The sequence below is a fragment of the Daldinia childiae genome (assembly GCF_008694065.1).
Source record: "Daldinia childiae strain JS-1345 chromosome Unknown Scaffold5, whole genome shotgun sequence".
NCBI lineage: Eukaryota > Fungi > Ascomycota > Sordariomycetes > Xylariales > Hypoxylaceae > Daldinia > Daldinia childiae.
Window position 1 is genome coordinate 330,614 of NW_022984646.1, and position 12,857 is coordinate 343,470.

The following is a 12,857-nucleotide window of genomic DNA, read 5'->3' on the forward strand; positions in this document are numbered from 1 at the left end:
AGATCCCTAAGGCGCAAACTGTCCCCCCCGGACCCATTCGTACTATACAGGAAGTCGACGGTAAGCTTTCTGGGGATAGGTGCCGCATGCCGTCATGGACCAGCCCGAACCACCTGTCAGTACCGCGGCGCTGGATTCCTGGCTAAGCCCTGAACGGGTTCTGGGTCATACGTTCGCCAGTATCTACGAAGATTCTGGCTCGGGCTCTAGGGCTATGGAGTGTTGGGAGTGTGATTATTATTATTGTCATTCGCCGTAGTGGCCGGTCGTTGGATGTAATATAAGAGCAGCCCGCGAAGTCTGGGAATTTTGGAAATAATGTGTATTATCATCATCATCATCAGCAACATAGACATCTTCACTCATCAATCATAAAACATTTCCAAAAAAGACATCTCCTCTCCAAAGTCTCAATTAGAGCAAATATAGACATCTCACCTCTCGAGAAGTTCATCTCAACTCAGAAAAAAAAACCAGTCCACTTCGAAACCTTGTCTTATTAGACACTTAACTATAACGACAACCATCCACACTTATTAAAACTATCTTAAGTTTCAACCCCATAAAATCAAAATGTCAGCCATCGCCATGAATGCCGCCCGATCTCCCCTTTCGGCTCTTGCCCGACAAGCTTCCAAGAGCTTCCGGCAATCAGCCAGGATCGTGGAGGGCCCTACCGAAGCACTCCCCTCAGCCGTTCGATCCCAGCGCGCTGACTGGGGCCGCATCGCACGAGCTCGTGCCGGTGTTGCTGTAATGTAAGTTTCATCCCGTCTTCCAACCCCTATATATACCTCCCTAAGATACGATGAAGAACACGAAGCTGACTGTCATTCTTAGATACTTCCCTGCTCTGGGTAGCTTCCTCTCTTGGCCTTTCATCAGCAAGGCCGTCCTCGACGGCCACATGGGACAGTTATAATTCGCTTCGAACATGTGTTACCTTTACATATATACCGGGTTATATAATACCTACCATTCACTACTTCGACGACTATACACCTGTACATAGAGTCCTCGCATTTACGACATCCGGAAGGCGTTTTTGGTCTGCCAGAGAGAAACAGAATAACTGGCTGTATTCTATATGATAATCAGAGGCGTTCTGGCTTACTACCTAATCAATTTGAAGAAGGGTAAATAGGGGGGCATTGAGAAGGAAAGCGGAAAAATCGTCTGGAGTCGTGCTGCATTCTTGGAAGTCGTACAACGTTGTCGACCATCTTCAACCTCTTCTATATGTCTATCTATATATATACCTATTTATGATATAACAGTACCGTTGACCGCATGAGCGGCGACAGAAATATTAGTTCCTTTATCAGTTCCACTTCCGTATTCTAAATACCCGTGCTTTCCTTCAGGTAAGTGCAGCTTTCTTGCCTCGCTAGTATCGTGTAAGCCCGTACGTCTTAGGACATTGACTGTATGCTCGTAGTTATCCTCGGCGTATTTCTCAGCATCGAACCCCAGTATCCAGGCCTCACGTCTGAGCCTCATGCTTTCAGGGTTCTTCTTAGCGGCGTCGAAGTCCGCCTTGGTGCCAGATGTCGCGTGTCTGTTCTCCTGTCTTCTGGGCAGATTTAACGCGCTCGTATCGGATCGCTTCAAATGCCGCGACTGCTTCTTGAACCTTTTCGGGGCTGCCGCATTCGCGCAGGCATACGGCAATCGTGACTCCGTCCTCCATCGCCTGCGACGCCCCCTGAATAGACGTTGGCAAAAACGGATGGGCCGAGTCACCAATTAGCGCAATACGTCTGCCTTTCGAGATCCACGTTGGTAGGGGGTCACGGTAGACAAGCTTCCAGTCGATTAGGGGCGATGGTGTTTTGTCTAAGATCTTTTGTATGACAGGATCCCAGCCCTCGAGAACTTTGCGTGCATCTTCCAGTGGCGCCTCCAGTTGCCAACTCTCTTCGATATCTGCCTCGTCCTTGTGCGTGCATACCCACGAGAAATCCTTCCCCCCCTTCATACAGGCTGCGATGAAGTGCACATCTGGGCCGAGCCAAGCAACGTGCCGGTCACCACCTTCGGTAAAGAATTTGGTATCAGGATCCTTTGCGATCTCGTCTGCGCTGAACCAACTGCGGTATACAGCGTAGCCGGAAGGCTTGGGCTGATCCTCAAATCCGAGAACGATCTTGCGGCCCTTGCTACGTACACCCTCGGCCGCGATTACAACATCAGCCGTAATTCGCTCGCCATTTTCAAGGACTACACCTGCTTCTTTATCGTCTTCGAAATAGTCCTCAACACGGGCATTAAGCCGAATCTTGACGCCAATTTCTTTGGCATGGTTGTAAACGACCTCGTGGAACTCGCCGCGGTGGCCATCATAACGGATGCCAAACTCTGCGTCTTCACCTTCCCAGTATTGGGTAAATAGTGTTTCACCTTTCCAGGATTTCAGAGTGATCGCGTCAGCTCTCATACTAAGGGGCTCCAATTGCTCGGCGACACCTGGCCATCGACGGAATAATCGCGATGAGTTGGGCCCAAACGAAATAATGTCGCCTAGGAGCTTAAGCTCTGGGAATTTCTCCAGCACTAATACATCATGTCCCTTGCGGTGGCATTCTATCGCGGCTGTTAATCCTGCGAAACCTGTGCCCACCACGATCACCTTGATGCCTGTCTGCGCAGGTTTCTGTGACTCGGCCATTTTGTTAAATATTTGCGTTTTACTGATAAATCGTTTCAATCGACCCTCTATCTTTATCAACCATCGAGATTGGAGGAGTAGGTGTTTATCATGAATCTGTCTTTGAGTTGACCTCGGGTATGATCAACTGGTTGGATTAGTCTAACCTAACTGTATAGGCCTCACGTTCTCACATGACATCTAAACTGGCCGGGCGGCACATACTTCTACTTGTGCATTACTGGATCTCCATGGTGGAGGTACGAACTTACCTATCTAGTTCTTCAACCTAACTATATTAGAATCAATATTCCCCGCATCAGGATCTAGAAGGAGTATCGGCAGTTGCGCCGTGACGGTAAGTCTCTGGACTGTAGTACGAGATGATGGTTAAATGTCGAGTTGATTATCCCGAGCAGGTTCCATATAACCCTTGATAGCAGCAGCCAATGAAAGGCTCAATAGGATAGGACACTTGGGTTCTGCGTCGTTAACCCCCTTGTTCAACTTCGAGTGGGGAAGCTCGCGGAGCCGTCTGATACCCCGTAGAATGCTTATTTCCCCAAGTTTAGAGACGCGGAGTTTCTGTTAATCAGGTTTAGTATGTGCGGAGATTCCGTGGATCTGTGCTTGTTTCGTCGGCAATGGTAACGGGGAGCAGCGCGATGCTACGCTATACTGCATATGCGTCTTGCCGTCATTTGAACCCTTGCCTGCACACCCATGGCCACCGCGAGGAGTAGTCAGTGCTTATAAACATGGATCTCCAACTGTTACATATGTATTTCAGACATGGTTGTCCTCTGAACGCGTGCCAATAACGTCAGTTGATTTTGCAGAGCAACAGACAAACGACGACTGGATCATTCGCGTCAAAGCAAGTTGGCACAATGCCTTGGGGAATCCTCGAGAGCAAGTATGAGGGAAATGTCCCTGGAACAGGTATGGAAATCTCTTAAAATCAAAAAAGCGGTAAAGCGGTAAAGCGGATGCTAATCCAAGTTCCAGTAATACTCACGGATCAGTCCGATATACCAGACGAATACCGAAACGTCTCTCGAGAGCTGCTCAAACATGGTACCGGCAAGTATTCCAATATTATATTAACTCCTCAGCCAAGCGACTCTCCCAACGACCCTCTTAATGTGAGTTCACTACGGCAGAGAAGCTTGGGAATTAAGAACTCACAAGAATATAGTGGCCGACATGGCGCAAGGATGTTGTTCTTGTTATCGTAGGCCTCTCCGCCGGAGTTGTGGGCGCGTATGGACCGATGATTTCACCGGGTTTTTGTTGAAATTGCCGCAGCGCTCAATGTAACGGTCAACACGCTTTCTCAAGCAACAGCTTGGGTAGTTCTGACGATTGGGCTCTCACTCTTCGTCTTCAACCCGCTGGCAAAAAAAGTTGGGCGGCGTCCGGTATATGTGATATCGAGCATCATTATGCTCTCCGGAAGCATCTGGGGAGCCCTTGCGAAGGATTACAGTAGCTTCCTGGGTAGCAGAGTATGGAGCGGCTTAGGAATGGCACCTTACGAGATCCTCGTACAGTGCACGATCGCCGACATCTACTATGTCCACCAACGGGCTACTAGAATCGCCGTCTGGAATATGTTCTTGTTATGTGGTATCAGCGGAGGTGCTCTTATTGCCGGTTATATTATCGAGGTAAGTCACATTCGGGACTCTGCTGTGCTAGACTCGCTAACATCTTCGTAGGACCAAGGCTGGCAGTGGACTTTGATCTGGTGTGCCATAATCTTTGGCATGCTTCTCCCTTTCGTGATACTCTTTGTCCCCGAAACCGCATATAGACGGCAGTCGTTTGAGCAACAGCTAGCAGTTAAAGGCGCCAACAGTCAAGATGCTAAGCCAGAGATTCCAGAGAAGAAAGATGCCTCGTCCGGACCAGAGGATAGTGCTAAGGTTGAAACGATAGAGACTGGTGTGGTGACTGAACGCAAAGATTCGTATCTACGAAGCCTAAAACTTTGGAGTGGTACTATTTATACCACCACGCCCCTTTGGAAGATCTTTTTGCGTCCGGTCGTCGTCTTCTTCTATCCAGCCGTACTTTGGGCATTCTTGCTTTACGGGGTCACCTTGACTTGGATTGTGGTATTCAGCGTCGTAAACGCAGTCATCTTCACGGCTCCACCGTACAATTTCTCGGTATCAGAAACAGGGCTGATCTCGCTATCCCCCTTTATTCTCACCTTCGTTGGTGAGGTCTTATCAGGCCCATTGACCGATTGGGTTTGTATGTATCTGGCTAAGAAGAATCGTGGTATCTACGAACCCGAGTTCCGATTACCACCGATTATTATCTCATTCTTTGTTGGTATCGTCGGCTTCTTTGGATTTGGCGCTACTGTCCATTATCAAACTCATTGGTCCGGGCCGGTTCTATGTTTTGGTTTAGCAAACATGAGTCTTGCCCTATCTAACTCATCTGTTTTTGGTTATGTGATCGACGCTCATAAGGAGTTAAGCGAAGAAGGTATACATGCTCTTATTTATTATCTGTGGCAATCTCGAGTACATGCTAATCATTATTTATTTGTAGCATTCGTGGCTATCAATGCTCGAAATATTCTGACTTTTGGTTTGACTTATTTCGTCAACGACTGGCTAGCAAAAAATGGAGTTCTCGCAGTCTTCAACGTACTCGGTGCCGTATTTGTTGGCGTAAACGTATTGACTATTCCTCTATGGATTTTCGGCAAGCGAATTAGGGAGTATATCGCTAGGAACGAAGCGCTGCACCGGTTCATGCACGAAGATTAGATGGCAATACTATTACCGGTAATAGTATTGAGATAAGATTTGATATTTATTTGAATGGTAACTTCAAATTTATAGAACTAGATATACAAGATTTATGAGATATTTTATTAAGTTGTAAAGAATAAGAATTGACTTCTATAATAGATAGAATATTAGTAAAAGTCTTGTCGTAATTCACATTGTACTTCGTACCTGTTAGCGTAGTGGCATAGTGGGCAATTCGAGATAAGGTAGTGGTCAGTGCACTAAGCGAATCAAGCTTGGGCCACGTGTAAATACGTACTCTATTCGACAACGAACCCCCTGCAGGAGCTCCTGAACCATCCAAAGAAAGGGAAAGGGCACCTGGGCAAAAGGCGCGTCGTGAATTTGAAGCTTCGCCGAAAAATTGTCCCCAAGCCGATCGCCAACGCTGCACGACCTTTCCCACTTGACGACCACAACACGAAATGCTTCTTGGATTTACGAGGTGACGACCGAACCTTTTTTTCTACATCCACTTGCTATTTTATAGTTAATAATAATACTCTTGAACCTCCGAATTCGCTTCAAACTGCTACAAACCCTTGTGGCCAATAAACAGGAGAACACCAACTTTGTTTGACTGTAATTTGCGAAAATTACAATTTGGTGGTGAAGGGTGAAAACTCGCAATTTTCAGATTCGAAAGCGAAGGATTAGACGGTTAAGGGTCAAGTACAAAGTGTAAAGGGGAGACGGAAGTGGATACATACGAAGAGCTGCTTAAACGCCCAAACGCCCAGACGCCCACAATGACAGACTCCCTCCACAACGCGCCCATTGTACTGGATAATGGTTCTGGTACAATTCGAGCGGGTTTTGCGGGAGACGATCTACCAAAATGTTACTTCCCTTCCTTTGTAGGTCGACCGAAGCACTTGCGAGTACTTGCTGGTGCTTTGGAAGGCGAGGTATTCATTGGTCAAAAGGCGGCGACGGAGCTGAGAGGGCTCCTAAAGATAAGATACCCTTTAGAACATGGCATAGTCACAGATTGGGACGATATGGAGAGATATGGGAGTATGTCTATAGTGAAGGACTCAAGACTATCAGCGAAGAGGTATGTATGATCCTAGGACTCCTATTCCAGTATGACATCTCTAATATTAATATTTCCACCAGCATCCCGTCCTCTTAACCGAACCACCACTTAACCCGCGAGCAAATCGGGATACGGCAGCTCAAATACTTTTCGAGACCTTTAACGTTCCTGCCCTATACACATCTATCCAAGCTGTTCTCTCCCTCTATGCTAGCGGACGTACCACGGGTTGCGTGTTAGATTCGGGTGACGGTGTCTCGCATGCGGTTCCTGTATACGAGGGGTTTGCGATCCCTTCCTCTATGCGCCGCATCGACGTTGCTGGCCGTGACGTCACCGAGTACATGCAGACGCTACTGCGCAAGAGTGGCTACGTCTTCCATACGAGTGCCGAAAAGGAAGTCGTGCGGTTAATTAAGGAAGCTGTTTCATACGTGGCTATAAACCCTAAGCAAGAGGAGAAGGACTGGCAGAGCGCGAAGTTAGACCAGGGGAAAACGGCGGAGTACGTGCTACCTGACGGTAACCGACTGCGCGTGGGCCAGGAGCGTTTCCGTGCGCCCGAGATCTTGTTCGACCCTGAACTCATCGGGTTAGAGTATCCGGGTATTCAGCAGATCGTAACAGATGCCATCAACAGGACAGATCTGGACCTACGTAAGGCGCTTTATGCCAATATCGTATTGTCTGGCGGTAGTACCCTGACCAAAGGGTTCGGTGACCGCCTGCTGAGCGAAGTCAAGAAGCTAGCTGTCAAGGACATGCGGATCAAGATCTTCGCACCGCCTGAGCGCAAGTACTCGACCTGGATCGGAGGTAGCATTCTTGCGGGCTTAAGCACGTTCAGAAAGGTACGTCTGCTATTTCACTACTCCTTAATTAAATATGTACTAATAGGATGATAGATGTGGTTAGCATTGACGACTGGCACGAGGATCCTGATATCATCCACAAGAAACTGACATAATCTCCCTACCTATCTCATTTTTCGGAACCCCAAAAATAGAACGGGAAGATTTCACAAATCGCGACAATTCGGACCAGGGAAAGGAGGCCAACTAGTTACGGATTGACGATCTCCCGGTCCGAGTGTAGTAGATCGAGGAGATTTCATGGTAAGGTAGCATAGCGTAAGCGCAGCGAGAGACTCATTCCACTCTAAGCAACAGTCCAGAGATGTAGTAGATAGTGTATGGCTGCAAAGGACCCTCTAGCAAGTTGAGGCTCTCGCAATGTCTGAAGGGGGAGAGAAGAGAGGATGGGACGGAGAAGAGAAGCCGACAAGCTTGCGTGTCAGATTATTGGCGGAATACTTAAGTCATCTATGTAGATGAATGATACCCAGGCGTTTGAAGATCCCATATAAGATGATATATGCGTTACGTGATAGTGATGATGCATCTACCTTAGGTATGGTGGTGTTTGAGTTCGACTAGGTTAGATAGGTCAGACTGTAAGTCTGTGACCTGAGGTGTTGCTGAGGTTACAGGGGAAAACTAGGAGGCTAAAGACTAATAGTATGAGGATGGTAACACTAGTAAGGTAACACTACGCGATGTAAACTCGAATCAAGAACGGATCATGGAGGTATGATTCATATTTTTTTATTCTTCGTAGCTATGAACTACGTATAACTATTTTATTCGGCGCAATGCTATATGCCTTCTTTAAACGCAAAGACCTTTTCAACTGAAAAGTCGCTGTAGGGGGGTATATATCGCTCGTAAATATTCACCAGAAACAAATGGTTGTTGTGAGGATTCCTTCGTCCCGGAGTCTGCCAGCCGGAAGGGAGAAAGATAGATAGTGTCATGGGTGTTAGTATGTTCCCTATTATCCTTCTTTCTCCCGTAAACCAAATCTTCGAGCTTCCCTGTTTGCTCTGAGGCCCCAAACTTTTTTTCCCCTCCTTATCCTCCTTTTCCTGTCCTTTCTCTAGGGCACATGCCTGCCTGCTCATACCCGTAGTTGATTGAGTATGATGATGCCCGAAACTCCGATGCGCCTTGCTTTCCCATGATGATGATGGTGATGAAGTAGAGAGATGATGGTGTGTAGTATGCAATGTGTTGAAAAATACGTCGTGGTGAATTAATAGTTGTGGTTCATTTAGCGGGAGCTGTTGCGACTCTTAGCGTCGGTGGCTTATGCGGCTCCATATGTTGGACAAGCTACCTGAGCTGCTTGAGCTGTGCTGGCTGGAAGCATCGCTGCTCTTGCGGGAGGCGCCAGAGCCGCTAGCACCGTAGACATTTCCGGCGCCGCCCCGGCCAACGTAGCCGATGGGCTTCTCCTCGATGTGGCTTTTGTGGGTGAATTCCTCGTCGAACGATAGAACAGGTTTCGCGGCTGCGACGTGCGCGTTGCCTGCTCCTCCTCGTCCGGAGTAGAAGCGCGATGTGGTGTGTTGCACTGATGTCGGCTTTGTCGCTACACCGGATGAGGGTGTGGTGCTAGGAGCCCGGAAGTAGTTGCCAGCGCCACCTCGTCCCGAGTGAGTGTATGAGTTCTGCGGGACGGTTGGGTGAGGCTCGGTGATAGTGAGATCAGGCATCTTGGAATGGTCTTGGATAACAGCGGGTTTAGTGTATCTCTGAAATTTATAAGTTTAGGTTGATATTGTTTCTACTGGGAAGCTTATATGATGAATGGTGGCAGCAAAATAGTATAACAGATCCCAAGATAGGTCAGTGGGATGGAGGGAACGGGCTAATATACATAATTTTATCGTGAGGACCAGGGGAGCAACCCCTTTGTCATAAATTACACCGTAGTTCTCGAGAAAGTTCCAGGTTTGCCGCACGTGGCACCAGGGCGAGAGTTTAGGGACAAAGCCGATCACGATACGTAACTACGTACTCAGTCCTAGAGTAGAATAGAATCCCATTAAGGAAAATTTTTTCATGGCCCCAAGGAGAGATGGCATAAGGCACGCGGCGCACGCAAGACTTCGTGTGAAGCGCTAGGCGAGGTTGCCGGCGTAGCTCGTCGCGTGGAGATGACAACATGGTCCAGCCGAATTTTTGCTTCACAGGGCTGGTAGACTCAGAAAAATAGGACCAGACAGGTAGATTCCGGTGCCACTTAGACAGGAAAAACCATCGTCTTGGCGGGTCCAAATCGTAAGGGAAACATGTATGGTAACATGTATAAGTGGAATCTGGGGTAACCGCGTGATGGATCCCATTAGCAAGGAATTAGCTAACAAGAGCCTTTCAGACTGGCAAAAGTTGTTGTAGTTACGAAATCGGGTCTTAGGTAAAGGCATCATGAGACCTGCAGAGGAGTTTTTTGTACCTAACTATTACCCCATAGTTTGCTCCCTCGCCGCTAGACAGGGATTCTTGCAGGATGGGCAAGAATGGGCAAGAATGGGCTCTCGGTGGTGCAATTGGTGGTGTAATTGATCTCGTTTCTGTTTTTGGGCGAGCTGGAATCTTTGTTAACTACTTGTCTGGTATTCATAGGTAGGAACAAAGGCCCGGCAAACGTCATGTTGTACATATATTTGTTTATGTACCTAATGGAGAGATATATGTAGGATGGATCAGCCAATCCTTAGTCTTCTCCCGTCTAAGTCCATGTAAGTCCACTGCAGGTACGGGCGTTGATCGAAAAGAGCCGCTACAATTCGTGAACCAATAGATCTAAAGCCTGACCACTTTGATTGGTTGACAACAGGCTGAGATCAATTAAGGACCGAATCTCGCCATATGCTTATATTCTAATAGGCGATTTGCCATGTCGAGCATGTCCAAGCCATGCTGGCTGGCTGGCTGGCTGGCTTCAGCACCTACCAGCCACTTCGCTGTAATTGCTGCGCTGTCGACAGCATTACATTGTACCAGCTGAAGCGAACTGCTGCGACGGTATGTGCATCTCCGAGGGATGATACCACATCAAAAACTCGGTCTCATCGGAATCACGATGTGATCCATTATTCGGCTAGTTAATAAAAATAAAAAATTGTTCGTGTGCCGCTTCATCCTCAAACCTGCGTAAGAGTCCAGGACAGCATCCACAAAATGTGGAGTTGGTAACAAGCAAGGAAAAAAAAAAAAAGAGGTTTCGCACTTTTCAGATTTCGGCTTGGCCGAATTTAGATCGTACTTGTCGATCTGCCGTTACTCTTCTCGACCCTCTAGCGCAACATTTTGAGGACCACGATGGGCAGGATAGGCGACGGGACAGGCTATGTTACTTACTTTAGACCAGCTGACCACTAAGCGGTAAGTGAAAAGAGAACACGTCGTGACCAGAAAATTTTAGGAAATATTTTTTATTTCTTCGGCCATCCATTTCAACCAGCGGCAAACTAAAACCAAGTATTTATTTACTCCGTCCGTGCATATTCTCAATATAACGATGCCGAGACAAGCGAACGTTTATTAGAGGTATAGTTCTATGAACTACCATCCATCGTGACATACTCATACCTCACGTAGCATATGCAACGAATATTAGGGCCGCATCTAAGGTTAGGTTGCAGTGGACATCCGCGATTTTCCGAGTTGAAAATATCGAAGAGCTGACTCCTATAATGACCTGAAGTCAATGTAGACGCAATGGAAACGACCTCACTCTAGATATTCCATTACCCCTGACGAGTAGCATACCTTCGAATAACTGCCGTTGCGCCTTCGCTTACTACTTTCGCACCATAGCTACCTGACATCTTATTATGGCGTCAACCAATTCAATTGCATTTATACAACCATTAAGACGGCCATGTCATCCCTCTTTCCACTTTTGTGCCGTCGATCAAACTAGAAATCCCCATTTCTTTAGTCACGATTTGATGAGATGTTACGGCTCTTGGTGGAGTAACCACACTTTACCCCAGACATAACCGTGGTGTTGTCTCTTGTTGCCTGCTTCCCCGGAACCATCAATCATATCGACGAGTAGGTTTGTTTTCAGTTAAAGCGAGTCATTTCAAGAAAAAGTATCGTAATATTATATATTATACAGATGTTTCATTGGTGAATCTCTAAAAGAGCAGACTCCTATCGTAGAATAATGAAATTTCCAAGATTTTGATAACATAGCATAATACTTGTAAATAAATTCAATATCAACGTAAGAGTGAATCAGGTAACACGTTCCGCTTCCATCTCCATACATTAGATACGCTCGAAGTTAATAGTGAAGAGCTGCATCTCGTGGGTTTGCCAACTTGAAGACTTTTGGCCTGAACCTCGTAAGAACATGGCGAAAATCCGGGTAATCTATTTTGGTAAGATGTAGTTGTCCAGTTTCGTTTCTATCGTAATGATGGGTTTCCACATCTGACTATCAGAGGCAGCAATTCGTTGTTCTATGTCTGCTGCCACGTATATCCACTTGTAGTTCCTGCATTTTTGGTAATTCTACTCTATAGCGCGAAAAACTCGGGTATATCCGAGCGCCTGTTTTTCTTACATTATTTTTACAACAATCCAACTTGGCTGGGACTTCATCATCGCGAATGGAGAAGTGCATCCGAAGTGTTCCTTGGAATAACGAAAAGCTTCCTCCTTAATGCATTCGGGCACAATCATGTGGGCTAATAGAGGCTCCCAGAATTCGGCTATTCGTCGACAGTCTTGAGGTCCGATGAGACATACTCGATTAGATACTTCGATGTGTAACACACGCAATGGCGGAATGAGGGATTCAATACCTTCTATCTCGGAGATGATGGCGTTGAAGGCAGTTTTTCCAATTAGGCATTCTACAAAGGTCCGTGTTTCAAGGCCATTCTCATCCCATTTAATTTCTTGTGCGTTGTGGAATTGTAAGAGCGGCCCATTCTCGTACTTGATAAATTTCGGCATATTGTCTTGTCGAAGGAAGTCGAGATAGTCACTCGGAAAAGAAGTTTCGCCAAGTGCCCGAATTGAAGATATAATCTCTGCGTCTGAGGAGCCATGGTGCAGTTTACGCTCGTTCTGGGATCCTTTCCCTATATTGTGTGTACCAAATTTAATTCCGATATAGCTCAGCAATTTCGCCAGTCCGTTAATGATAGTTGTCTTCCATTTGCTGGGGGGTAGCTGAATAGTCGAAAATTCTTGCCGAGGAGCTTGTCGAGTGACGGGAGTTTTCGGGGAGTTTCTCCAATAGATCCCTATGGCAACGATAAGGAGAATGGTAATAACCAAGATAGTTCCTTCTATTAACATGCTGCTTACATTGGCCTAGGGGCATATGGTTATAATCAAGTCTCAAGGTAAAACGATAGAGTTGCATGAAGTTTAAATATTTAATAATATACACGATCATTCTCTAAAATTAGGACCCCGTGTCTTTATTTAAGGTCTTCATACTATCAAGGAACATAGGCCTAGAAACCCACCTAATATCCCAGTTCCTCCTG

The 12,857-nt window shown here is 46.7% G+C and overlaps 4 protein-coding genes across 4 annotated transcripts; 2 read left to right on the top strand and 2 right to left on the bottom strand.

Annotated features, from left to right (window-relative positions):
- Window positions 1-1,516: 1,516 nt before the first annotated feature.
- On the bottom strand, window positions 1,517-2,668 carry GL218_05252 (6-hydroxynicotinate 3-monooxygenase; the record flags this gene model as incomplete). The annotated part of the gene is made up of 1 exon (XM_033581903.1): window positions 1,517-2,668. One exon carries the CDS (start codon window positions 2,666-2,668, stop codon window positions 1,517-1,519), a length of 1,152 nt encoding a protein of 383 aa, XP_033434833.1.
- An 869-nt stretch (window positions 2,669-3,537) lies between these two features.
- Window positions 3,538-5,436, top strand: GL218_05253 (uncharacterized protein; the record flags this gene model as incomplete). The annotated part of the gene is made up of 6 exons (XM_033581904.1): window positions 3,538-3,589; window positions 3,656-3,792; window positions 3,846-3,933; window positions 3,995-4,317; window positions 4,369-5,149; window positions 5,216-5,436. 6 exons carry the CDS (start codon window positions 3,538-3,540, stop codon window positions 5,434-5,436), a joined length of 1,602 nt encoding a protein of 533 aa, XP_033434834.1.
- A 773-nt stretch (window positions 5,437-6,209) lies between these two features.
- On the top strand, window positions 6,210-7,561 carry GL218_05254 (Actin-like protein; the record flags this gene model as incomplete). The annotated part of the gene is made up of 4 exons (XM_033581905.1): window positions 6,210-6,368; window positions 6,422-6,517; window positions 6,580-7,350; window positions 7,544-7,561. 4 exons carry the CDS (start codon window positions 6,210-6,212, stop codon window positions 7,559-7,561), a joined length of 1,044 nt encoding a protein of 347 aa, XP_033434839.1.
- A 1,069-nt stretch (window positions 7,562-8,630) lies between these two features.
- On the bottom strand, window positions 8,631-9,053 carry GL218_05255 (uncharacterized protein; the record flags this gene model as incomplete). The annotated part of the gene is made up of 1 exon (XM_033581906.1): window positions 8,631-9,053. The coding sequence occupies one exon, from the start codon at window positions 9,051-9,053 to the stop codon at window positions 8,631-8,633; it is 423 nt and encodes a 140-aa protein (XP_033434840.1).
- Between the last annotated feature and the right edge of the window lie 3,804 nt (window positions 9,054-12,857).